The following is a 26,696-nucleotide window of genomic DNA, read 5'->3' as shown; positions in this document are numbered from 1 at the left end:
TGGCCAGGAAGCAGCAGGAGAGTGCCAGCAGCGGGAGCCTAAGGAGGCAGCTGAGGAGGAAGCCTTGGTGGGGGACCCAGTAATTATACAAAGAAACCTTCTGCTCTGGGCCGGTTATTAACCTGCTTCGGTGTTGACGCGACAGTGCCGAGTGAGATTTTTCCAGGCAGATGGTGTATTTTTAGCTAGAATGAACTTTTCTATTTTTCTGGTTTTTGGAAGCAGACACCGGGGTGTGTTGCAATGCGGGAGGACTGGGGCTTAGGGTGTGGAGGAAGGGTCCTCTCCCCGTTACTTATTGAGAGGTGCCATCTAGTGGGGAAGCGGGTGCATCCTTTCTCTTCTTCCCTCTGAGCCGGGTCTGTCGAGTCTCCAGCCAGGCCAGGATGTGGCTCCACAAGGATGATGTTTTATGAGTTCCCCTTGGGAGGGGGCTGGGGCCTTCCTGAGATTTTTTTTTTTTTTTTTTTTTTTTGCAGTACGCGGGCCTCTCACTGTTGTGGCCTCTCCTGTCGCGGAGCACAGGCTCTGGACGCACAGGCTCAGCGGCCATGGCTCACGGGCCCAGCCGCTCTGCGGCACGTGGGATCTTCCCGGACCGGGGCATGAACCCATGTCCCCTGCATTGGCAGGCGGACTCCCAACCACTGCGCCACCAGGGAAGCCCTTTCCTGAGGTTTTAATAAGCTATGAACAGAACATCAGCCATGTCTGCTGCAACCTTTTTGTATATAAACCAGAATGTCTCTCAGTCCTGAACAATCAACATATGGCAGTTAAGCAATGCCAGGATTCATCTAAACCACACAGGGAAGAAGGACTGTCTGATATATTTTCAGTTTGTTGGGAGGAGATAAATGGCTTTATTCGCTGGAGGTGGCATCTTGGACCATTATGATGACAGCGGGTCAGGAGGCAAAGTTTGGGCCTGGCCGGCTGCATCGCAGCCTCGGGGCTGCTAAGGTACCCCAAATGCTGGCAAATGGAGGAAGTTAAAAAATGTTTTTCTAAATTATTGAGCTGGAGGCTATTTAATTTTTGTGGGTTTTAAGGGGAGGACTTTACTCGTTCTCATTTGCAGTTGAACAAATGAAAGGATAATATCTAGGAGTTATCTGTTATACACCAATTAATTAGTATTAATGAGTACACATGATCAAACGCAAAGCTGGCAGGGCTGTGGGAAACCAATGTATACACATACAGACACTCCACTGGAGAAAATACATAGTGATACAGTCTTTTGGGAGAGTGATTTAAAGGAAAAAAGACACAGGAACCATAAAATTGTATATACTTTCCAGCCAACCAATTTCACTTCAGGGAAAATATTACAATAAAATAATTCAAACAGAAAAAAGATAAAGATATTCATAGCACTGCTGTTTATGATGGCAGGTAAAAAAGGGAAACAATTCTGATGTTGAACAACAGGGAAATAGTTAAACTGTGTATGTGGGCAATGTAATGGAATACTAACAGCCAATTTTAATAAGTAGTAAATGGGGGTGGGTGTATGAAAGTCAGTGGAATTGCTCCATGCACATGATTTGCCTTACAGCAACTTCATACTTATGTGCTTGGGGGGAATAAAGAAAAAGACAAGCTGTAACTAGTGCTGGTGACCCCAAGGGCTTCCAGTGCCCCAAGGGTGTGGCTCAGGGGAAGCGGCACAGGTGGATGAGAATCTCAGAGTGTGGGCATCTTGTGCCTGAGGGGATTCTAGTGTTTTTAAATGTGAGTTACTTACCTATCCGCAAACCAGGCAAGAACCAGCCTGGTCCCCAGCTCCCTGGGGCTGCTCCTCCCAGGAACTGTTCAAGGCCACGTCACGAGCAGCGTCCTCACAAGCCTGCCCCTACAGAGGCGAGGTCCCACTGCAGCGCGGGGTTCCAGAGCACAACTCTTAGGGGTGTTACGTGTGTCGCCTGACCAAGGCAGGAGGGCCAGCCATGCTGGGAGCTGTTTGGATACAGGGTCTTCTCTCTAAGGTCTGTCCAATAGAAATATAATACAAGCCACAAACACAATTTTAGATTTTCTAGTAACCTCACTTTTTAAAAGTAAAAAATAAAGTTAATAGCATACTTTAACACAATATAGCCAACATATATTATCATTTCAACACGTAATCAATAGAAAAGAGTATTGAGATATTTTCCAAATTTTTATATTATCTCTTCGAAACTCAGTGTATATGTCACAATTACAGCACATCTCAAATCTGACTAGCCACGTGTTAAGCCACGTGTGGCCAGTGGCTACCACGTCAGGCATCACCACTCTGTAAGATACATAACAGAAAACATAAAGATGAAAGATTTTTCTTTTCCCCTTAGGTTGCCAGTGATATAGACATATCCCTCTAAGGACCAAGAACCTCTTTCTGTCACTTCTCTGTTCTGAAGTTCAGCATCTGGGCTTGTTTGTGGTCCTTGTTAGAGGTCAAGATCAGGTTGGATGGTGCTGTGGACTGAATTGTTTCTCCCCCAAATTCATATGCAGAAGCCCTAACCCCCAGTGTGACAGCATTTGGAGATGGAGCCTTTGGAAGGTAATTAGAGTTAGGTGAGGCCATGGTGTGGGGACCCCCATCCCCACAATGGGATTAGTGCCCTTGCGAGAAGAAACACCAGAGAGCTCCCTCTTTCTCTCTCTCTCTCTTTCTCTGCCATGTGAAGACAGGGAGGAGAGGGCCGTTTGCAAGCCAAGAGCCCTCACCAGAACCCAGCCATGCCAGCACCCTGTTCTTGGACTTCCAGCCTCCACAACTGCGAGCGATACATGTCCATGGTTAGGCTGCCAGTCTGCAGCGCTTTGTTATGGCAGCCTGAGCAGACTGCAGCAGGTGGGAAGCTGGGAGGGGGAGGCTTACTGGGGACCTCCCAGATCCCTGTTCTCTAACCTGATTTAGGGGCAACAGCATTTTCTCCCTGCCTTAAGATGACAAGTTGACCTGGTGCGTGGGTGAAGACCCTCCTGGATGAACATCCTCAGCCACTAAGAACCAGCCTTGTCCTTCTGTCCCAGGCACAGGTGGCCCTCAGAGGCCTTGGAGGATGGCACCCCTTAATCTCTACCCCCTTTCTGCCTGCACCTGCCAAGCTGAATGTGGCTAAAGAAAACACCTACCCACAATGACTGGTCTCACTCAGCACCGCTGTGTTTTCCTAGTTCACTTCCTCTCCCACTGCCTCTCCTCTCCTCAGCTCCCAACCCTTCCTCCTCTGTCTTCCCTCAGGTCATGACCTTCGTTCCCTGAGAAAAGGAATTAACCGGAAGAGAATGTTCACTCCCTATATCTGTGCCCATCTTTCCTCCTGGTATTATGAACCGCCCTTGCTCTTGACTCAGGCCAGCCCCTCCACTGGACACCAGATCCCACCCCCTCCCTCCTGAGGACACTGCTCCAGTCATTTTCCTCCTTCCCCCTCATCGCCACGTCCCCCGCTGCACAGACCTGTCCCATCAGCATGCACATGTGCATTTCTCCCATATTAAAAAAACAAAAATTTCAGCAAGGGTACCAGGAAAATTCAGTGGGGAAGAATTGTCCTTTCAACAAATGGTTCTGGAACAACACGTAAAAAAATGAAGTTGGATGACCCCCTACCTTATAACATATAAAACGTTTTAACTCAAAATGGATCATACACCTAAATGTAGGAGCTAAAACTATGAAACTCTAAGATGAAAGCATAGGAATAACTCTTTATGACCCTGGATTAGGCAATGGGTTCTTAGATAAGACACAAAATCATAAGTGACAAAAGAAAAAATAGATAAATAGGACTTCATTAAGATTAAAAACTTTCGTGCTTCAAAGGACACCATCAAGAAAGTGAAAAAACAAGCCACAGAATGGGAGAAAATAATTGCAAATCATGTATCTGATAAGGGACTACTATCTAGAATATATAAAGAACTCTCACAACTCAACAATAAAAAGGCAAATAACCCAATTTAAAAATGGTAAAGGATTTGAACAGATATTTCTCCGAAGAATATATTCATGGCCAATAAGCACGTGAGAAGATGCTCAACATCATTAGTCATCAAAACCCCAATGAGATACCACTTCTCCCCTATTCAGATGGCAAAAATAAAAAAGACAGTAACAAATGTTGACGAGAATGGGAAGAAATTGGAACATTTATATGTTGCTGTTGGGAATGTGAAATGGTGCAGTCACTTTGGAAAACAGTTCGACAGTTCCTCAAAATATTAAACAGAATTATCATATGATCCAGCAATTCCACTCCTATGTATATACCCAAGAGAATTGAAAACATATGGCCACACAAAAACTTGTATACGAATGTTTATTAGCAGCATTTTTTACAATAGCCATAAAGTGTTAACAACCCAAATGTTCATCACTTGGTGAATGGATGAACAAAACGTGGCATATACATTGTATATAACATACAATGGAATATTATTCGGGAATAAAGAAGAATTATATTATGTGTATACTGATATATGCTACAACATGGATGAACTTTGAAAATATGCTAAGTGAAAGAGCCAGTCACAAAATACCACATATTCTATGATTCCATTTATATGAAATGTCCAGAATAGGCAAATCCATAGAGACAGAAAGTAGATCAGTGAGTGCCAGGGGCTTGGGGAGAGGAGGAATGGCTGCTCATGGACATGGGGTTTCTCTTCGGGGTGACAAAAATGTTCTGACACTAGATAATGGAGACGGTTGCACAAGCTGGTGAATATACTAAGAACTACTGCACTGTATACTTTAAAGAGGGAGGGTGGATTTTATGCAATGTGAATTATATCTCAATAAAGCTGTTTAAAAAAACTCTCTTTGGCACTGCTGCCCCCTCTAGCCACCACCCCATTCCTCTCTTTCTCTTTGCAGTGGAATTCCTCACAGGAGTTTTCCACACTCACTGTCACCAGTTTGTCTCTTCCCCTTCTGGCAGGCATCTGCTCCTACTACCCCACTAAATGATCTCCTGTCAAGGTCACTGTCCTCCACGTTACTAAACCCAGTGGTCATTCTCAGTCCTCATGTTACCCGACCCGTGGGCAGCATTTGGCCCAGTTGACCACGCCTCTCCACTTGGCCTCCCCAACCCTGTGCTCTCCTGGTTTCCTCCGGCCTCCCCGGCTGCTCTTTCTTGATCTTTGCTGCTTCCACCTCCAGTCCTGACTTGTAAACACTGAAATGTCCAAGGTTTGTTGCTTGACCCCTCCTCTCTCTCTCCCTCCCTCTCTCTTTTTATTGAGGTAAAATTGGTACATAACATTATATAAGTTTCGGGTATACAACATTATAATTCAACATCTGTGTTCATTACAAAGTCTAGTTACCATCCATCACCTTACATTTGACCCCCTTCACCCATTTTGCCCATCCTCCCAACTCCCTTCCCCTCTGGTAATCACCAGTCTGTTCTCTGTGTCTCTGAGTTTGTTTTGTTTTTTTTGTTTGTTCATTTGTTTTGGGGGTCTTGTGGGGTTTTTTGGTTTTAGTTTTTAGATTCCATATACGAGTGAGATCATACCATATGATTTTTTTTCTTTCACCTTCCAACTTTTTTCACTTATATTATCCTCATGGTCCATCTATGTTGTTGCAAATGGCAAGATTTCACTGTTTCTCGTGGCTGAGTAGTATTTCATTGTATATGTACACCACAGCTTTATCCATTCATCCACTGATGGACACTTACATTGCTGCCACGTCTGGGCTCACCCCTTCTCTTTTTTTTTTGCGGTACGCGAGCTTCTCACTGTCATGGCCTTTCCCGTTGTGGAGCACAGGCTCCGGACGCGCAGGCTCAGCGGCCATGGCTCACGGGCCCAGCCGCTCCGCGGCATGTGGGATCTTCCCGGACCGGGGCACGAACCCGTGTCCCCTGTGTCGGCAGGCGGACTCTCAACCACTGCGCCACCAGGGAAGCCCCCCTTCTCTCTTCTATCTGCAGCACCCCCTGGGGCTCTCATCCTGTGCACAGCCTGCTCACTCACTGAAGATTCCCAAGTGTGTTTGTCAGCTCAGACTTTCTTCCTGAACTCCAGTCCCTCAAATACAACTGCTCGCTTAATCTTCCCAACTTTACATTCCAAAACTGAGCTCCTGAAACCATACTCCCCAGTCCTCAAAAAACCCACAACAAACAAGCAACAACAACAAAGCAGCTCCTCCTTCAGATTTCTGGATCTCAGAAACAAGGGGCTTTATGCCTCCAGTTGCTTTGACGTCTTTCTTTCTCTCACATTCTATATCCATCCCATTAGCAAATTCTGTTGGTTCTTCCTTCAAGTATATCCGTAATTTAATCTCTTCTCAGCACATCCACTTGGGCCCTGGTCCATGCCACCATCATCTCTCCCTCCTCGGTGATCTCCCAGCTGCCCTCCTGGCCCTCTTAGTCAAGCTCATGGCAGCCCGTGATCCTGCTAAAAGATGAGTCAGCTTGTGCCACCTCTCAGCTGAAAGCCTTCCCACGACTCCCATTGTCTGACTCCAGAGAAAAACCAGAGCCCTTACAGTGCCTCCAGGCCCCTACTTCACCTCCCTCCCCCTTACCCCTCATCTCCTTCATCTCTTTATCTCCGGCCACTGGCTCTGCCCCAGCCATACTATCCTCCTCCATGCTCCAGGACCAGGGCAGCGACCTTCCCACCCCAAGGCACTTGCACTTGTTTCTTCCCTCTCCCGAATATCTGCCTCATTTCCTTCAGGTCTTAACTTAAATCCACCTTTTCAATGAAGCCCTGCCTGGCCACTGGATCTGAAACTGGGGCTGCCCAGCCCTCACTGTCCCCTACCCTGAGTTGCTATCATCTACAGCACTCAATGCCTACACATTTACTCCATTACAGACTTTTTTCCCCAGATGATATAGAGACCATCTATATCAAGAAGAGTGTTGAGATAATCTTTTCAGAAAACAAAAGAAAAAGCACATCAGCAGAGCTGAACTGACAAGGGACAGGCGTGAGCATTTCCAAATAGTGTGGTCCCTCTTGGTTGGAAATCACCCTAGTGCTGGAGAAGACACCAGAGATACAGTATAACATACCTTGAAAAACTGTATTTGCCTGTCTCTCTTCACTATAGTGTGATCTCCAGGAGGGGAGGGATTTTTGTCTGATTTGGTCACAGCTATATTCCCAGTGCTTGTAGGTACTCAATCAATACTTGTTGAATGAATAAACAAAAACTTAAAAGCTAGCAGGCAGGTTTTCTCCCATTTCATTTTGCATCCCATATGCAGGCTGACTGCTTCTCGCAGGCCAGGCCTAATTCCCACACCATCTCCATCTCACACATCCACACCACCCAAGTGCGAGAGAAAAGGCAGCCTCCCGTGTGCCTGGTGAGGCTGGCTCCAACGTCAGCGCAGTGTCTGAGGCCTACATGCCAAGTAACCTTCCAGAATGACAGCAGTGGAAAGACAGACAACACCAACTGCTGGTGAGAACGTGGAACGACTGGAACCCTCATCTACTGCCGGTGGGGTGCCAATTGGTTTGCCTCCTGCCGAGAACTGTTGGGTAGCATCTGCTAAAGCCATGTATACATCTCGCCTATGGCCCAGCAACTTCACTCCTAGTTATGTGCCTAAGAGAAATGAGGGCTTACATCCACCAACAGACATCTATAACATTGGTCGTGAACCCTCATTCATTGATAACCCCAACTGCAAACAACCCAAATGCCTGGCAACAGAATGAATAAACAATTGTGGAGGGTTCTCAGAGTAGAACACTCTACTATGATGAAAAACAACAACCACATCACCCACAATGACGAGAGGAATCTCACAGACACAATGTTGAGCAAAGAAACCCGAACAAAAAGATACATACAGTGTGATTCTATTCATGTTGTCGAAGAAAAGTTGATCAGTCGATCTAAGAAAGAAATAGAAAATTTCATTCGAACCAGACTGAGGACTATAACCCAGGAACAGCCTCTCAGAAAGCTCCAAGAACTGTTCCACTTGTTAGAGATCAAAGCACAGTTACATAAGTTTTTGAGACAAAGGGCTGTGTATTAAATGACATATTGTTGACAGTTTACACAATCCAGATCTCTGAGTACAAAGCGAGTAGTGGGTCATGGGTCATCCTGGCCCCTTGCAAGATTAAGAAAGAAGGTTATCGCCTAAAGAGTTGTGACCCTTGATGAGATTAAGGAGGAATGTTGTCTCCTAAGGAGGTCTGGTTAATGCAGATGCACAGCACACACTAAAGGGAGGAGGCCCAAATGGGCAGAGAAAAATTTTACGTTAAAATTTTTCTTGTCTTGCCATAAAGTATGAATTTTATTTCATCAATATGAAGTTTAAAAAAATAGGAAAAAATCTGTGGTGACAGAAAGCAGAACATCAGTTACCTTTGGAGGCAGGTACTGCTTGGGAGGGACTGAGGGAGCCTTCTGGGTGCTGGAGATGCTCTCTATATCTTGATCTGGGTGGTGCTTATAGGTGTGTGTGAGAGTGTGCAAAGTCTCACTGAGCTGCACGCTTGAAGTTTGTGCACTTTTCTGAATGAAGGTTAGACCTTGATAGTAAGAAAGAAAGAAAGGAAGGAAGGAAGGAGGGAAGGAAGGAAGGAAGGAAGAAAGAAGGAAGGAAAGGAAGGAAGGAAAAAAAAGAAAGAAAGAAATAGAGAAAGAGAGAAGGAGAGAAGGAAAGGAAAGGAAAAGAAAGAAAGGAAGGAAGAAAGAAAGGAAGGAAGGAAGGAAGGAAGAAAAAGAAGGAAGGAAAGAAAGAAAGAGAGGAAGGAAGGGAGGAAGGAAGGGAACGAGGAAGGGAGGAAGGAAGGAAGAAAGAGAGAAAGAAGGAAAGAAAGAGAAAGAAAAAGGAAGGAAGGAAGGAAGAGAAAGGAAGGAAGGAAGGAAGGAAGAGAAAGGAAGGAAGGAAGGAAGAAAGAAAACAAAAGTCCCAGAGTGGTAACCCAGACAGATGACTGCTCTGTCTTATATCCGACCCTGTGCTAATTTCATCCTTGTAATGCTCTGAAGACCTGTTGATTTTCCTACCTGCTTACTACTTGACCTTTGGAGAGGAGGTCGATGTGCCGAATTACCTAGGACCTAATCCTGGAGGACACGGGTGCTTTCACAAAGTATATCCTTGAAGAACTTGGTCTCTCCGCATCATTGCTCTCCTAACTTGAGGAGGGCTGGGCAGGCTTCGTTTCCCCCAATCAGATTTTCATCTGAATTATGTTTGTTCCTCCACTCATGTGATAATCAGCTTGTGAGACAGACTGCCTGAGTGAGATGTCGCATTGTTTTTGACTTGAATAAAGGAAACAATCACTGTGAATGTTCTGTTTACATATCTTGGAGCTGTTCATCATTGGGTGGATTTCTCCCTAACTGAATTGAAATCTGCACAGTGTCTTGGCAACAGCCTCTTTCTGGGTGTGAATCTGGGCCCCAAGACCCTCACCTGGTCCCTTTCCCTAGACTCCTTGGTCCTTTTCCCTGAGAGCTGGTCTGAGACCCCTGTCACGTGACTCAGGACCACTCCTCTCTCTGCGCAGGTGGAGGACCCTCGCAGCTCTCAGTAGGTCTCCTCACTTAGTCCCATGGTTGCACTGGTTGTCCAGACTCATGTCCTGTGCCCATTTCTAGAGCCAGGGTGTAGGTGAGTCAGCTGCAGCAAAACATGTGGCTAAAGGTAAGGAAGAGGGCTTCCCCAGGGGCGTGGGAAAAACACTCCGTGATCTCATTTTCTCTCATGTTAGTACCATACTCGCAGCACTTCTGACACCAGATGTGCGGGGGTTCACCCAACCCGCCCCTCCCTGCACCAAGCAATTCTCTGTGACACCGACTGGATGTCCTATAATTCAATTCCATTCTGGCACTAACTGGTGTTGAGGGCTTAGTCCCATAAGACTGCCCCCAGTTCAAATGCCAATCCCAAGTCCAAGGTTGTCACCTGTACTTCTGACAAACTGGCTCTAAATCAGGGTTCCTGTGACCCCCCTCCTTGGGTTTGATAATTTGCTAGAACAGCTCACAGAACTCAGGGAAATACTTGTTTACTTGTTTGTTATAAAGGATATAATAAGGAATACAGATGAACAGCCAGATGAAGAGATGAGTGGGAAGGGATGTGGAGCTTGGGTGCCCACTCCGGGTGCACCACCCTCCCAGCACCTCCACGTGTTGAGCAGCCTAGAAGCTCTCCCAACGCTACGCTTGTGGGATTTTTATGGAGCTTTCATCATGATTGATCATTAACTCAATCTCTCCCCGTCTGCGTGGATGGTGGAGGTCGGGGGGAATACAAGTTCCAAGCTTCTAATCGTGGCTCAGTCTTTCTACTGCCCACTAAGTGTTGCTTCATTAGAAAAAGAGACACTGCTGTCACCCAGGAAGTTCCAGGGGATTTAGGAGCTCTGTGTCAGAAATGCTCCTGTGCTCTTATCACTTGGGAAATTACAAAGGTTTTAGGAGCTCTGTGCCAGGAACTGGGGGCAGAGACGAATATATATTTTTTGTATTATTTCACACCAGGGAATACCAGAGTGTGACCGCCCGAGGGAGGAACATGCACTCAGGTGAGCCACGGGTGCCCACCACCCCGTGAACTCGCTCCAGCAGCAGGGGGTAGGGAGCAGTAAGCAAACTGGTGTTTCCAGGTGAGGACACAGCATGAGTGCAGAACAGAAAGAGCACGGGGATCCTGGCCCTGTCCTGGGGTGATGATCTGCACACCAGCCCCACTCAGTGCTGGGCGCCCGTGAGCCCTGCCTCCGCTGTGGCCCCCCAGGCCCCCTCCCTCTCACTGAGTGCCTTTGCTTCAACTCTGACTTCTACTCCAGCTCAGGTGTTGGGGAAAGAAATTGTCAGCTAGTGGCTGGTCTTAGACCAAGCCTGACGGGTTCTTCCACTTCCTGAGGGGGGGGTGGGGACCCCAGGAGCCTTGGTTGAGATACAAAGGAAGGCATTTTGGCATTTTAGAATGTTGGTAATTTACAAACTACTTAAAGTTTGTGTGTGTGTGTGTGTGTGTGTGTGCGCCAGAATCCTGGGACCCTGATTTCCTCAGCCCTGGGCATTGCTGTGGGCAGCCAGAGGACCCTCTGTACTGAGAAAGAATGGGTGACAAGGATGGCTGGCCCCAGGCCCCCACTCCCACCCCTCCCTGCTTGGGAGCCACGGTGGGCAGGAACCGGTCTCTGGAAAGCCTGTTCTTTGGGGTCAGAATTTCTGGCAGGATCCCTAAGCTGACGTTCCAAGGACTGAAATTTCCTCTTGTTTTTGCCCAGAAACGTCTGGCTCAGCCTGCCCTCCCTCTGTCCCCCCCACCCCCGCCTGCGCGCCTGCCTTTCTGTCTTTAGTGTTGGAACATTCCGGTCAGAGCTGGGCTCTGTGGTGTGGAGAGCAGCCAGCAGGAGATGGGATCTGGCCACCGCTTCTCGTGCGGCACTGACCCTGACTCGCGTGTCGGGGACACGCCTGCCCTGGGGGCCTGTGAAGGGGGCGGGGAGGAGCCCCAAGAGCCTCCCGTGGGCCTCACTCTCCTCTCCTTCCTGCGTCCTCACTGTCTGTTCCACCCTTCTAGACTCACCCAAAGCCAGTCTGAGGCTTTGAGATGGGGAGTCCAGGAGGGGAAAAGGAGGAGGCAGGCCGAGAGGGGCTGGAGGTGTCTGTGTTGGGGACGGGGGCGCCCTGCCTGGTCCACGTCCAGCTCCATGGACTTGTGTGAACTGCTCCCTCCAAGGCCCTAAGGAAGCTCCTTCGGTGCTTCAGTGCACCACAGACTCCCTCAGTTCGGACCTGGGTGGCCTGGAAGGGCAAAAGGGTGGGGGACAGGCAAGGGAAGGGCCAGAAGACACCCCAGTGTCTGGCTAGAAGGCCTGAGTGCAGGCGCCGATGCAGGCCAGACAAGCAGGTTAGGCCAAGCCGATGGGGGCAGTTGTGGCCGCAGGGGTTGTCCTTGTGAACCCAGCATCTTGCCAATGGCCCCCGGGAGCTAGGGCAAGTCACAAGGCTACCTCCCCCTAGAAGAGAAGCATCTGTGGAATGGCCAGGGGCACTGGGCCTGTGCTGGGAGCTGTGGGGGCCGCAGATGAATGATGACTCAGCTGCCCCCTGCCCTCGAGCGGCTCAGACTTGAGGGCCAGCTTTGATGGGCAGAGGCCCACTCAGGCACCTCCGGGAGGACAGAGGGTGGGGAAGCTGGAGCAGGGCTGCAGGTGCTCTGGGAGCATAAATGGGACAGCCATGCTGACCTGGGGCATCCTAGGAAGGCAGCAGAGTGGAGGTGGCAGCTGCACTGGGGTTCACAGGAGGGCTAAGTTCATGGGCAGAGGTGGAAGTTCATGGCACAGAGATAGCAAGTAGCCCAGAGAAGCCCAGAGCCTGGGTCAGTTGGTCTTAGTGAGGCAGACCCCTCTCCCCCACCTCTGACCCCCACCCCACATTCTGCCCTCTGAGCACAGGTCCCACTGAGTCTGCTCAGGGCTGAAGCAGGGCGCCTAGGTGGAGGGCAGCGGCCCTGTCACAGTTGCGGGCCTGGGCACAGAAAGAGGCAAAGGCCAGGCGGTGAGCACTGAGGAGGGAGGCTTCAGGCAGCCCAGAGCCTGCCAGCCAGGTGCGAAAAGCCCCAGACACAGAGGCGGCCCCTCCCCTGCCCACAGCCCTCAGGAAGGCCACTTCCTGCAGGCCCAGGGCAGAGGAAGCGGCTGCTTTGCTTTGCAAGCGTGGCCTGAGGTACCCAGGGTCCTGGCTGAGAACTGGGTCAGCCTTGCACCCACTCCCACCCTGCCCAGTGGCTGAGCCCGAGAGTGGCCCTGACCCGCCCTGCAGCCTCTTTGTGGCCGTGTCCCAGAGAACAGGCTGGGGCAGGAGAGAGGCCAGGCCACCAGAAATCCTCTGATGCCAACCTGGATGCCATCCCCGAGGGAGCCACTGTATCCCTGCAAACAGGTGTGATGACACCTTTCCAGAAAGCTCTGCCTGGGTGGGTGGGGGTGGATGGGCACTTCCTGCCCTGCCTGAGAAGGCAACAATCAGTGTCTTGGGGGAGGGGCTGGTCTCCAACCCTCCAGAAAGAGGCCAGGGTTCTCATCCAGTGCCTTGACTGGGGGCTCCAGGAATGAGGCCCAATTCCCGTTTCCTTGTCATCCCCTCTGCCCCAGTGCCCCCAGCCTATTTCTTACTTGATTCATTTATTCAGTCAACAAATTAATGCCAGGGACAGGAGGGGATGGTTAACAAAAAGACCCAGACTCCCAGGCCTCATGGAGACTACCACCCTCTATGATAAAGTCCTGCCCTCCTCTGAGGCTCAACCAAACACCACCTCCTCCAGGAAGCCCTCCCTGATCAAACAGCTGTCCTGAGGGCCTTAGGATGGCCTGTGTGACCTGTGTCTGCCTCTCTGGGACCAGTGCACAGATGGGTCTCAGTAAGTGGCAGCCACAGACCCTATCAGCACCACTACCCGCCATCATCATCATCCAGGAGGGATAAGATTCCTTGGGTTCTGTGAATCCTTTGCCTGCCTGTGGCAGAAAGCACCCAAATGTTATCAGCACACATGCAGTGGGCCCTATTTAAGAAAACTCAGCATCTAAAAATCCCTTCCCTAATAGCTGAGTCCCGTAGGAACATAGCACCCCTGCCTAGGAGTTGGCTAAACTCTAAAGGGAGGCCTGCCTGTCAGTCAGTCCCCAAATGCCCTGAGGTCGCCGTTGTGAGTTGGCTTTCCACCTGGAGCAACTTCAGACTTCCGTCTGGGCTGATTCCAGCAAGGGTGCCTCAGGCAGTGCTAAGGTGGTAGGGGCTCCACAGTGCCCCTCAAACACCTGGGCCTGATCCTCAGACCCTCGTCCATCTGCCGCTCTGAGAAGGAGGGGCAAGGCAGGCCCCTCCCAGCGTCCAAAGCCTGTTAGCGGGCTTAGCCTCTGGCAGGGACGCGGAGCCCATGCCCAGTTGAGGGGAAAGATTCCTGGGTGATGAACAGGAGTACTTGGCTGGCAGGACAGTTGATTCTCGTGCCCTTACCAGGCCTTGCAAGTGAAGCCCCAGGAGGGATTGAGAGGACGTAGACGCAGGTCCAGCAGACTCAGCCCTTCTGCCAGACCTTAAGCATCGTCCTGGGGGAAAGGGAACATCCATAAACAGCCAGGCATTGATTCAGCCTGAGAACTCCTGACCTCCTCCACGTGTGGGGACAGCATGGTGGCCAAGGGCAAGGGCCAGCCACGTGGCCCTGAGGGCAACTCCAGAGTCTTGGACAACATGTGCCACTGGGTAGGTGGGGGAGGAAAGCGCAGACCCGTGTGGCCTGGCTGGGCAGCAGGCTACTGCTAAGAACAGCCGGTGGGGGGAATGGGCAAGTAGGGTGGGGGGTTGTGCGTGAGGTGGGTGGAGTCAGGACCTGGCCTGACTCTCGACCCAAGCCAGGCTGACTAGGTTGTCTCTGAAGGGAAACAGACCCGTAAGGAGTCAGAGATGGGGTCTCCCGAGGCAGCGCCTTCCCTTCCTGGGCCCATATCTTCCCTTTCAGGAGGTCCTGACTCCTCCAACACATTCCCCTCTGTGCTTCAGCGGTCAGGGGCCTGATCACTGCTCCACCTCACACGCTGGCCCAGGGCAACATCCCGCCCAGGGCGCTTCTGAGGGCACCATCTGCTGTCATCAGAGCGTCTTGCAGAACAGGGTAGGGGCCAGCCCTTTGGGATAAGCTGAGGGCAGCCAAGGCTTGCCTTCTGCCATCTACCGTGGCAGGCAGATGTGGCCTTAGTAAAGCCTAAGCCACCCCTTGGGGATCCCAGGGGGAGCAGGAGGCTTCACGGCCATCCTCCCGCCTCAGCCAGCTGCACACAGCCGCCGGGGCAAGCTCCTGAAAGCCAACAGCAGACCTGCCGCCCTGCTAAAGGCTCCAGTGGCTCCCGGTGCATCCCACCTGCCCCCACCACCTCTCTGGCCTCAGTCCAGCCAAGCTGCTCCAGAACACATGGGATCCTCCCCTCCTTGGGGCCTTTGCACTTGCTGTTCCCCCATCTGGAGTCTGGAATGCCATCTCCCCAACTGGCCTCACTCACTCATTCTCACTATTCAAGGAATGCTGCCCTCCTCCCGCACCCCGCCATGCCCGAGTCCATGCCCCCATCACAGCCCACGCCAGGCCCGATGCCACCCACTTCTGTGCCTCTTGTGCTAGGCTGTGTATTCATTCGTTGGGAGCCGAGAACGTGGGCATCTCACTCAGGCTGTGTCCCCAGTCCATGGTGCAGCACACAGCCATGAGTGAGTCTGCGTGAATGAAAGCCCTCCAAAGGTTGTTGGCCACTTGAGCCCTTGGGTCCTTACAGGCCCTAACGCCTCAGGGCTCAGGGAAGCTGCCGCCCTGTCCCAGCCCTGGTGGCTAGGGCTGTGAAGGAAGCAGGCCTGAGGGTCGAAGGCTGAGGGCCGAGCCGGCACCTGTCCAGCCCGAGTGTGGAGGGCATGGCCTCACCTGCCTGGGGTTCTGTGCCGTGTGCCCCTTTGGCAGGTAGCCATGGAGGCTGCCGGTGCCTGGAATCAGGTATGGAAATGCTGTGTTCTGTCCAAAGGAACACTGTCCTGGTGCTTCTACTCCCCGTTTACCAGGCAAGGGAGGTTCTAGGGGAGTGGGGCAGTGACCAAGAGGCCAGTGGCTGGAGCTGGGCACTCCCTGCCTGGGCACCAACCCTGGGTGAAGGGATAGGACTGGCTGGCCCGGGCTTTCACACCGATCTGGCCTCAGTAAGTTGCCCTGCACCCTGTAACCTGCCTGCCCTGAACCCTCTGCCCAGGCAGAACTGCCTGAACCAGTTTGTGTGGTTCAGGGAGGCCAAGGACTCGTGAGTTCTTGGAAGCACCTCTGACCCTCCCCACCCAGTCCCTCTGCCCTGAGGGTTAGGCCACAGGCAGGCCCTGGGTGCCTCACACTTTGCCCCCCCACCCTACCTCATATGGGTGGCTCCTGTCAAGAGTAGGCTAGAGTGTTGCCACCCCTTGGAGCCCACCTGGCCTGCTGAATCAGAGTTAGCATTCAAAGGAGATTCTCAGGGTTCTGTCTGCAAGTGAACGTTTGAGAACTGGGCCGGGAGGACAACTGTTCACCCAGGGACTGGAGCTGATGGTGGGCTTTCAGGCACTGCACAGTGTGGGCTGGGGGCAGCTTTCCTGGCCCCAAAGTCACCACTTCTGACGGTGATCCCCTCTCTGCCCAGTGGGCTCTGGCCAAGGCCAGCCAGGCGACGGGGGGGAAGACTGGTACAGGAGACTGTCCTGAAGGACCACAACTCTGTGGCCAGGTGTGGGCCAGGCATCAGGTGGCTGCCATTCAAGCTCCAGCCCCAACGCACACTAGCTGAGCATGGCAGGTTGCTGCACTTGGGACCTCCCCACTCAATGGCACCATCCTGGGGGGGGGGGGGCAGAGCAGGAGGCCACATGGGAGAGCTTTAAACCTGGAAGGCTCATGGAGAGCTGGACAAGCGGCTCCTTGTTTCCTTTACTTGCTGTCTGGCTGTTTAGATAACTCACACCAAGTGAACAGGGCTGCAGGTGCTGGGCTACAGTCACAGCGCCTGGATGGACGGGGCTCTGTCCCTGGGAATCAACCACGGTGTGGTGCAAACATCTGACCCCACTGGAACTGCCAGCATTCTCAGGAATGCCCAGAGTGGTGGACAGTTGTTGACATTTGCCACCTAGCATGGTTTCAGTCCTCAATCACAGAGGTGTGTCTGAAGCAAGAACACTCCTGGACTTTGCAAACACATGAGTCAATAAACTTTCTTTTTATTATTAAGTCAGTCTGGGTAGGGTTTCTGTCACTTGCAGTTACGAGTCCTAACACAAAACACTGCTTTCTCCAGCACAGGGAGGGATGAGGACAGGACTGCGAGGCATCAGACACCTGGAGGGAGGTGAGACTGGGCCAAAGGGCTTGGCAGGCCACTCTGGACCATGGGGAGCTCAGGCTGCAGTTCCTGGGCCTGGTGGGCACCCACAGCATGGCAGTCTCTTGCCTGGCTCTGGGTGAGCCCACATGCCTGCCTTGACAAGGCCCAGCCAGCCAGGCAGGTGGGCATCAGCAAGGCAGGTGGGCAGGCACTGGTTTCCTGGAGGCCTCTCAGGACCCACAGTCTTTCCTGCAGGGGGGCGGGGCCGGGTCTGGGGATTCAAGGCCTCAGAGAGGAGGGGACCTCACTCCAGTGCAACCTTCTCTCTGGCCCCTAAAGCTTCCTGAGTTTGTCTAATTCAAGGGATCATCTGGATCAACAGCTCAAAGGGCCGAGAAACGACATTTGTTCCCAAGAGGCCTAAGTATTTTGGGTTTGCTAAATGAAAAGGTAATTACCTGAAGTGGAACTAGAAGGATGCCAGTATCCAAAAAGAGGCACTGGGGGTTCAGAGAAAAAGAGCCACTTCCACTGTGCCCACCACCCCGTGGGGTAGGGTCCCATGGGGAAGGGCCCTTCAGGGTGCCGGGCAGCTTGGGGAACTCTGCCCTCTCAGGGGCCCAGTCAATGGCATCTGCTTGGATGCCGAAGTGACTAGGGAAGCCCTCCCGCATGTCTGCAGACCTGGGGTCAGCTGTGGAAGGACGACCAGGTGACTCCCGAGGCGTAGAACTCCACGCGGCTGGGCCAGTCACCATCCCCACTGCCTTCCCTGTCCTCATCTGAGTCATCGTCGTCTCCACTGGACGCTCCGCAGACAGCCCCGGCCAGGTAGGCCGGCTGCCCGGCGGCCCCGGTGCCCAGCTCCTCCACCTCCTCCTGCTGCTTCTGGGCGGCCAGCTCACGGAAGCAGAGGCTGCAGACGCGCAGGGGCTTGGGCGAGAGGCGCGGCAGGAGGAAGCGCTCGCGGGAGCACTCGGCACAGACCACAAAGCCGCATTTGCGGCAGTGGTGGCGTCGGGTGAGCGCCGAGAAGCGCGTCTGCGTGCAGCGCATGCAGATGTCCGTGGCTTTGTCGGGGATCCAGGGCGCCGCGTGCTCCGTGCTGGGCTGGAGACCCGTGGCCAGCAGCTGCCGCCGCACGCACTCCTCGATATGGCTGATCCACTCCTGGCGCTCGGTGGCGGAGGCGGCTGACACCACGAAGGACTTCTTGGCCGTCTTGATCATCCAGCGGTTCTTGGCCTGCAGGGTCTCGGGCAGGAGCTCCAGCGTCACCTCCTCCAGCGGAATGATATGCTGGCTGCGGTACTTGCGCTTGTTGAGCACGATGCTGCCGTACACCAGAATGTCGTTGAAGAGGAAGAAGATGCGCGGTTTGGCCTTCTTGCGGCACTCCTTGGTCAGGACGCCCTCGCCCAGCAGCACTCGGCCCGGCAGGGCCAGTGGCTGCCCCGATGCCCCGAAGCAGCTCTCAACAGCCGCGATGCGCTGGCTGTTGATCTCCGTGTTCGCCAGGTAGTCCACCATCTTCGGCCACTCGGCTGTGGGAGGAGCAGCAGAGGAGGCGTCAGCTTGCTCGGACATGGGGGGGGGCGGGGGTGGTCAAGACCACCCCCTAACCCCCAGCTCACCAACCCATCCGTCAGACAACCCACTAATTAGCCCACTGCAGGCCCAGATGGCCACTCAACCAAGGAAACTCGCTGCCCCAGAAAACGACCCTTAGACAAGGAGTTACTGGGAGGTGAAGGGGGAACCCCCCACCCCAGTGAGGGGCGTGTGGAAGCCAGCCCGGGATAGGAAGGCAACAGTAAAGATGTGTGACTGAGAAGTGGGGGCTCGAGCCCCTGGGGAGCCTTGGAAAACAGGGTAGAACAGGCCTCAACACCATCCACCCAAGGGGCAAGGATACTGAGCCCCAACTCCCTTCAGAGGCTTCCAGGAGCACTGACTACCCGGCACTTTGGGCCTGCCCCAGGTGGAAGGGTGCAGGTGCATGCACGAGGATGGGGAATGCCAGGCAATGGGGTGTTTGCAACCCCAACCTGTCAGTGACCCCCCCACCCCCCACCCACCCCCCATCTACCAAGACAAAGCATCGTAGACCCTGCAACCCACTCACTCAGCCCATGAGCCCAGTGGTCACCACCATCATCATCACAGGTACCACTGCTGAGTGCTTCTTCCATGTCAAGCATGACTACCTCATTTAGTCCTCACACCAACCGTAGCAGGTAGGTCCCCCCTTGACAGGAGGAAACTGAGGCTCTGTTAGTAACTAGGCAGCCTGGAGCTTGCAGCCCTGGAGACGGTGCTGTTCAGAGCCTTCCCCCATGGGGCAGAAGGCCTCTATCCTCCTCTGCCAAGCGCTCCATGTGGTAGCCCCAGATCTCACCTGGGCCCCCTCTGCCCTGTCCACACCCATTCCCTTTAACCCACCAGACTCACAGCTTTGAGGACACCCAAACACCGCCGACCCCAGGGCAAGCCTGCAGTCCCAGCTCTCCCCTGAGCTGCCCCCGTGACCTCCCACCAGCTCCTCTTCTTTTCCAGAAACAAACCACCATTCACCTAGTTGTTGAAGCCTCAAATCTAGGACTCCGCCTTGAATCTCCTCTTTCCTGTACCCCCATTCAACCCATGAGCAAGCTCCATCATTTTTCTGTCTCACACTTGGCCCCAGTCTGCTCACTTCTCACCACACAACTCCACCAGTGAATTGACAGCAAGGCTACCTCCCTTTCAGAAAGCATCTCTCTGACAACCCCAGCTCAGGCAGCTTCTCCTCCTACCCAGGACAGGGTCAGCAAACCATGGCCTGAGGGTCAAATCTGGTTTCATGTATAAGGTTTTATTGGAACACAGCCACATCATTCATTTACAATTGTCTGTGCTGCTCTCCTGCTGCAATAACAGAGCTGAGAGCTGTGACAGAGACCACATGGTTACAGAACCTAAAATTTACTCTTTGCAGAAAAAGTTTGCTAACCTTTTCTGTAGGATGTTACCCTATTTTGCTTTTTCTTCACAGGACTTACCAGGACCTGATATTTTCTTGTCTATCCATCATTTGCTTGCGTGTTTTCTATTTCCCTCACCCACTTCTAAGCTCCATCACAGCAGGAGCCTTTCCTTGTTCACTGCTGTATCCCCAATGTCTGGAACAGTTCCAAGCACATAGTAGGTGCTTCGTGAGTGGCCAGTGCATGAACCAAAGCTCCCTGGGGCCCCCACAGGAGGAAGGAGCCAGCACCTCCTATCTCTGAAGAGGAAGCAGATGAGAGCTGACCCCGCAGCCGCTGCTGCCGCCACCACCATGTGCGCACAAGTGTACAGGCACACACAGCACACCCCTGGCCAAACTGATCACACACGCAGAGTTTCTGGGTCACCACACTGCAGTTCCGTAAGTCAGGCTACCTGTGGGGAGCTGAAGTGTGGCCAGCGCAGGGGCTGGATGCGTTACACAACAGGGGTGCTCAGCCCCGACTCACACACCCCTTGCCCCTTTCAGACCACAAGCCATCCTGAGAAGTGCTGTCCACACCACCTTATGTAAGAACCACTATTTTTAGGCTGCTGATCTCGGCTGCATGTTGCAAACCTAGCTGATTATGGGTGACAGCCCTGGGCTATCCTGCTAGGACCAGTCACTGCATCCCTGCTGTGGACAGTCTGGTAACATTCCAGAGGCCACCCCCAGGACCCCTGGGCTGGGTGCTGGGCCCCGGGATGGGCTGAATGAGGGCTCCACTGGAGGAGCTCAGAGTGTAGCAAAGGAGGGAGAGGCACCAAGAGCAGTGACTTTGGGACCTACAGCAGCGACAATGGAGATGCCTGGCAGAGGGGAAAGGGCAGAACAAAGGGTGAGCTGGGTGCACTCACACAATGGGCTACTGTTGGCGTTTACAGTGACTCCACCCGATTCACGTGGGTCAACATGGAGCGACAACAGACACCAAATGCTGAGTGGAAAAAGCAACCTGCAGAATGGTCTGTATGACACCATGTATGCAGAAATTACGCAACATTTAAAAAGTGTTCAAGAACTATATCTGCGAATAAAAATGGATAGGATGGAGCCTCGCACCCATGAGGATAGCTGCTATCAAAAAAACAGGAAATAAGTGTTGGTAGGGACATGGAAAAGTTGGAACCCTCCTGCACTGTTAGTGGGAATGTAAACTGGTGCAGCCACTATGGAAAACAGTATGGAGGTCCCTCTAAACATTAAAAATAGAACTGCCATATGATTCAGCGATCCACTTCTGCTTATTTACCCAGGAGAATTGAAAGCAGGATCTCCAAGTGGTATTTGCACACCCATGTTCATAGCAGCATTATTCACAACAGCCAAAAGATGGAAGCATCCCAAGCGTCCATGGATGGATGAGTGGATAAACAAAAGGTGGTATAGACATACAATGGAATATTATTCAGCCTTAAAAAGAAATCCTGTCACTTGCTACAACACGGATGGACACTGAAGACATTATGCCAACTGAAATAAGCAAGTCCCAAAAACACAAATACTGCATGATTCCACTAATATGATGTATCTATAGTAGTCAAATTCATAGAAACAGAAAGCAGCAAGGTGGTTACCAGGGCTGGGGGTGGAGGAGGAGGAAGAACGGGGTCCAGGCGGAGGCTGTGGTGGTGGAGGAGAGTTGTTATTTAATGGGTACAGAGTTTTGGTTTTGTAAGATGAAGAGAATTCTGGAGATATTTCAAAACAATAGGAATATACTTAACACTACTGAACTGTAAGCTTAAAAACAGTTAAGACGGTTTTAAAAAAAAAAAGATAGATACAAACCAAAAGCAGAAGAAAATTTTATTTCTTTCATTTAAAAGAAGGCAGCAGCAAATGTGATAAAATCCCAATACCAGTCAGTTCTGCGAAGTTGGAACATGAGCTTTTTCTTTCTCTTTCTACATTTAAGGTCCTCAAAAAGAAAAGAATTACAGTACAATGTCTGGGTCAGAGCTCTGGGCTCTACTGGCCTCACAGCGGGTCACCAGGCTGGGCCTCCCCTGACCTCACAGCAGCAGGGCCCAGGCTGCAGGACATGCCAGGATGAACATCTGAGGACGGAATGCCACTTGCTCCCTCCAATACACCTGGCAGCCACCTGGCAGAACTGGGTGAAAACCCAATCTTGCAGCCACACGCCGAGGCCTAACACATTCAGCACTGAGCAGACAGACTTTATGTGGAGAGAAGAGCAGATGCCCCCCACAGTAGGTGAGCTCTGGAGGCAGACTTGCCCAGGTCCACCTCTGACTAGATGCTACCCAGGTGGGCACCATGGAGGAAGTGAGGAACAGCACCCAGGGAGGGGAGAGCTTTGGGCAGGGGAGGGCCTACAACGCTGTCTCCCCGTCCCTTGTAGGAGGCCCCAGGATGCCCCACACTGCTCTGTCCCTAGTCAGTAGTTTACAGACCCCCTCCAGGCCCTGCTGGCGGCAAAACATGGCGCAGGAAGGGTGGGGAGTACCTGGTGACAATGAAAGGGGTCTGGGCTCCGAGCTGACTCCACACACTGACTGGGGTAGTGGGAAGGCTCTTGTGCCCCCTCCTCTGTGGGCCTGCAGCGAGTACCAGCTGGGGTGAGGGGCCGGGCAGACAGCATCCTCCTGGGGGGCTCCCCCACATCTGCCTACCAGGTCTGCCACGACCAGAACTTCACACCTGCTATAACATGGCCTGGAGATTTTCTTTTTCTTTTTTTTTGACCGCTCCCCTCACTTCTTTCCCTCACCAGGGATCGAACCCGCACCCCGTGCAGTGGAAGCACGCAGTTTTAACCACTGGACCGCCAGGGAAGTCCCCTGGAGATCTTCTTGGTAGATGAGGCAGCATCCCCACCTCCCCATCCCCCACCCCTCCCAGCAGATGGGGAATCCTGTTCTTATTGTTCTCACTAGGGAAGTGAACCATCCTCCCTTAGAACAGGGGAGGAGAGAGCTGAGCCTGTGCCCACTCCTTTTGGGGCCGCCTGCCCCAGGACAGCCTGTGCTGACCCCCATGTGGTACCCCAGATGCTGACAGAAGGTGGACACTCTCGAAGGGCCAGTGTCTGGGAACAGGGAAGTAAACAGACCTGCTCTTTCTTGCAGGTTTTGGAAGGAGGGCAGGCTCCTGGGCTGGCCTTCCTGCACACAAGTGATCCCACCACCTGAGCCGGGCCAAAGGTGCTCTCAGTGAGTGAGCCATGCCCTAAGTGTCACTGGGTGGCCAGGGTTCTGTGCTTGACAGTCGAGGTGTCACACATGATCTACACCAGGAGTGGCAAATCTATATCAAGTCTGAACAACTGCCAGTTTTTCTAAATACAATTTATTGGAAAACAGCCGCATGCGATGGGGACTGGCTTGCAAAGCCTAAAATATTTACTATTTGGCGCTTCACAAAAAAAGTTTGCAGACCCCTGATCTATACCACCACATGCTGTCAAATGCATAATTCAGGGACTTCCCTGGTGGCGCAATGCTTAAGAATCCGCCTGCTGGCTTCCCTGGTGGTGCAGTGGTTGAGAGTCTGCCTGCCGATGCAGGGGACACGGGTTCGTGCCCCGATCCGGGAAGATCCCACATGCCACGGAGCGGCTGGGCCCGTGAGCCATGGCCGCTGAGCCTGCGCGTCCGGAGCCTGTGCTCCGCAACGGGAGAGGCCACAACAGTGCGAAGCCCGCGTACTGCAACAACAACAAAAAAACAGAATCCGCCTGCCGATGCAAGGGATACGGGTTAGAGCTCTGGTCTGGGAAGAGTCCACATGCCGCGGAGCAACTAAGCCCGTGCGCCACAACTACTGAAGCCTGCACTCTAGAGCCAGTGAGCCACAACTACTGAAGCCTGCGCGCCTAGAGCCCGCGCTCTGCAACAACAGAAGCCACCACAATGAGAAGCCAGCTTGCCACAACTACAGAAAGCCCGCGTGCAGCAATGAAGACCCAATGCAGACAAAAATAAATAAAATTTATAAAAAACAAACAAAACAGTTTCAGTGTGACTCAAAGCGTCCTTTTTCCCACCTGCAAAAGGGGCTGATGACAACTCTCCCCCTGCACAGCTCTTCAGGTGTTCAGGCGAGAGAAAGGGAAGGAGATTCCAGGTGACTGCAGGCTGGGAAGGAACTGCCACCTCTCTCTGGGCCTGCCTCAGTTACTTCCTCTGTGAAATGGGATATTAAGCCCGGCCCTGTTTCCTTTGACAGCTCCCACCAAAAGTCACAAACTCACACGCTTCAGGGGCCAGGCGGTTCCTAAATGAAAGAGGCCAGCGAGCACCTAGGTCACGGGGAAGGCGCTTCCACCCTCCCTCTCTTCCCCCCTTCGCTGGGGCAACTATCTCAGCCCACTTCTCCACACCCCGCAGACTGGGACCGACGACGGCGTGAGTCAGGAAACCCTGAACCATCTCCGAACAGCGGGAGCGCTGAGATCCCTCTGCCCCAGGGCTCAACGCCCACGGGCGCCTCCTGACCTTTTCCGCTCTCACGTCGCGCATACCCCGGGGGCCCTGCCTCGACCCCGGAGACCCCTAACCTGTTTTCACCCCGGAGACCCCTTACCTGTTGTCACCCCGCTATCCCTGGAGCCCCTGCAGACCCCGCCCCGCCTCCAGCCCGACCAGCCAGTAATAAGCGCCCTGCTCCGCGCCTCTGCTCGGGGCCAGAGTCCGAGACGGTCCTGGCTGTGCGCCCGCCCCGCCCCAGCCCCGGGGCCATAGTCGAGGCGGCCCGGGGAGCTTGGAGGCGGCCGGCCGGCCGGAAGCCCGCCTGCTCTGCTCGTCGCAGCCCGGCGGGGGATCCTTACCTCCTCGGCCTGGGCCCCGCGCGCCCCGCCCTGCAGCCTGCGTGTCAGACCGCACTCGGCCGCGCCGCTCCTCTCGCCATCTGGGGATAACCCCAACCGCCCAAGCCGACGCGTTCCAACTCTCCCCGACACGCCCCTCGCGGCAGCTCCGCCAATTGGAGCCCTGGCGCGCGGCGGGGGCGGAGCCTGGACTCCAACTCCAGAACCACAAGTTCCCGGGAAAAGTGCGCGGGCGGAGCGGCCAGAGTTTGAGCGCGTTGTGGTGCGCCCCTGCTGCGAGCCAGGGCTGGGCGGGGCTCGTTTGTAGCTCTCTCCCTGGGTTGGGTACCCCGTCTCAAGCCCCCCGGTTTCCCTTTCCGACGCCGCGCTCTGCCCGCTGGCTGTTCTCGCCAGGCAGCAGACTTTGAACTCGCTGGACTGGGGCCTGTGAGCCAGGAAAGGGGGAGGGAGGCCTTGGCGTTATTGTGCCTTCTGCTGCCTCTGGCGGGATTCCCTGCTGCTGGCTGGCATAGTCCTCTCTCAGAAATAGAGAGGTTGATAATCATAATATGAAAAATCAGTGTTTTATCTTTTATGTTTTAAACTTTTTTTAGTGAAAACTTTCAAACATACATTGAAAGAGACTAATTTAATGGACTCCATGTACCCATTACCCAGCTCCAACATTACCAGCAGGTTTTGTCCCCCTTCTCCCCGCGCCCAACATACCACCCCCCGCCGCCGCTCCCTGGCCAGCAACACTGAAATGAAATGAAAGTCCAAGCCTCACCATCACCACTCCTCGAGGGGTGTCTCAACCTCCCTCTGGCCTCCTCTCAACACTTCATTTCATACTAGCTTCTTCCTGTTCCTCAAAACCCCAAGGTTGTTCTCACCTCTGGGCCTTTGCACTTCCTTTTTGCCTCCAGATCTTCCCATGGCTGCATGTTTGGCATTTAGATCCAACTCAAACTGTCCCCTCCTCAGAGGCTTCCTGACCCACCCCATCACCCTCATCTACCTCACTCCGTTTTATTATTTTGCAAAGCACTTCTCTCAACCTGAAGTCATCTGATTAGGTCGCTTGTTTACATGTTCATGGATTATCTTCCCCACCTAGGTAGGCTGTGAGCCCCGTGGGCTGGACAGTATGCAGCTTGTTCATTCCTCTCTCTCTCCAGTGCTGAGAACTGAGTTCAGCGTTTAGTAAATGTCTGTCACAGGGATGAGTTTGTCTTGCCAAATAGGGGAGACCTGGGCACTGTGAAGAGGGGCTGGCTCAGTCCAGGGCAGTGCCTGCTGGGCCAGGACCAAGGCAAGAGACAACAGCGGGAGAAAGAGCTGACCCAGCTCCAGGTGCCTGAGTCCAGACCTCTGACTCTGCCCAGGGCTGGGGCCTGAAGGGCTGGTGCTGGGAGGCATGAGCTGAACAGGGGTGACCCGCTTTCCTGGGTGGTGTGGGCAGAAGTTGTGAGGTGGGGCCCGGTAGCGGGGACCTGCCTATCTCAGCCCGAGTGGAGTGGGGCTGGGACATGGGCGCATTGCCACAGGGCAAGTGGCTGGGGCAAGGGAGGAGAGAGCAGGGAGAGGCTAAGAGAAAGAGGAGGTGTGGATAGGCAAGTGAGAGGGCCACCAGCTGTGACCTTGGAGAGTCCACATCCCCCCACCATGGCATCCTCACCTCCACCACCTTCATGGTTATTACCCTCACCCAACATAAGCCACAGCCTCACAAATGTATTTAAACGTTTATAAAATGCATTGCCAACATTTCATCTTGAGAGATTACAAAAAAAATTCAGGATTTTCAGCTTCTCTTAAATCAGAGGATTTGAAAGAGCTGGTCCCCCATCTCCACACACAGCTGTCCCCTTTAGATGGGGCACGTGTTCTCCCACTCACCACCGTCCCCACCATTCTCCGTGGTTTCCTTCTTACCTCCCGTTTACGCATTTATGTACCTGCAGTTGAATAAGCATTTGAGCTTATGAGTTCTGATGGTATACA

At 53.1% G+C, this 26,696-nt stretch overlaps 1 protein-coding gene across 4 annotated transcripts; it reads right to left on the bottom strand.

Annotated features, from left to right (window-relative positions):
- Positions 1-1,760: 1,760 nt before the first annotated feature.
- On the bottom strand, positions 1,761-24,814 carry PLEKHF1 (pleckstrin homology and FYVE domain containing 1). 4 transcript variants are annotated; one of them, XM_029212994.1, is made up of 4 exons: positions 24,711-24,814; positions 23,928-24,157; positions 17,569-18,428; positions 1,761-1,993 (listed from the first exon to the last, which is right to left on the bottom strand). In XM_029212994.1, exon 3 carries the CDS (start codon positions 18,412-18,414, stop codon positions 17,575-17,577), a length of 840 nt encoding a protein of 279 aa, XP_029068827.1. In that variant the 5' UTR covers positions 18,415-18,428; positions 23,928-24,157; positions 24,711-24,814; the 3' UTR covers positions 1,761-1,993; positions 17,569-17,574. The 4 variants fall into 4 exon arrangements, with proteins under 4 accessions (XP_029068827.1, XP_029068811.1, XP_029068820.1 ...); XM_029212978.1 differs by lacking the exon at positions 1,761-1,993 and having other exon boundaries at positions 16,761-18,428; XM_029212987.1 differs by lacking the exons at positions 1,761-1,993; positions 23,928-24,157 and having other exon boundaries at positions 16,761-18,428.
- Between the last annotated feature and the right edge of the window lie 1,882 nt (positions 24,815-26,696).

This window comes from Monodon monoceros, unplaced genomic scaffold (genome assembly GCF_005190385.1).
Source record: "Monodon monoceros isolate NGI ecotype Baffin Bay Population unplaced genomic scaffold, NGI_Narwhal_1 Super_Scaffold_10, whole genome shotgun sequence".
NCBI lineage: Eukaryota > Metazoa > Chordata > Mammalia > Artiodactyla > Monodontidae > Monodon > Monodon monoceros.
The sequence above is the reverse complement of the archived record's forward strand: the minus strand, read 5'-3'. Positions and strand labels throughout refer to the sequence as shown.

Bases quoted from the DNA above. Each gene is read 5' to 3' on its own strand.
- PLEKHF1 (XM_029212994.1), bottom strand. From the start codon at position 18,414: ATGGTGGACTACCTGGCGAACACGGAGATCAACAGCCAGCGCATCGCG.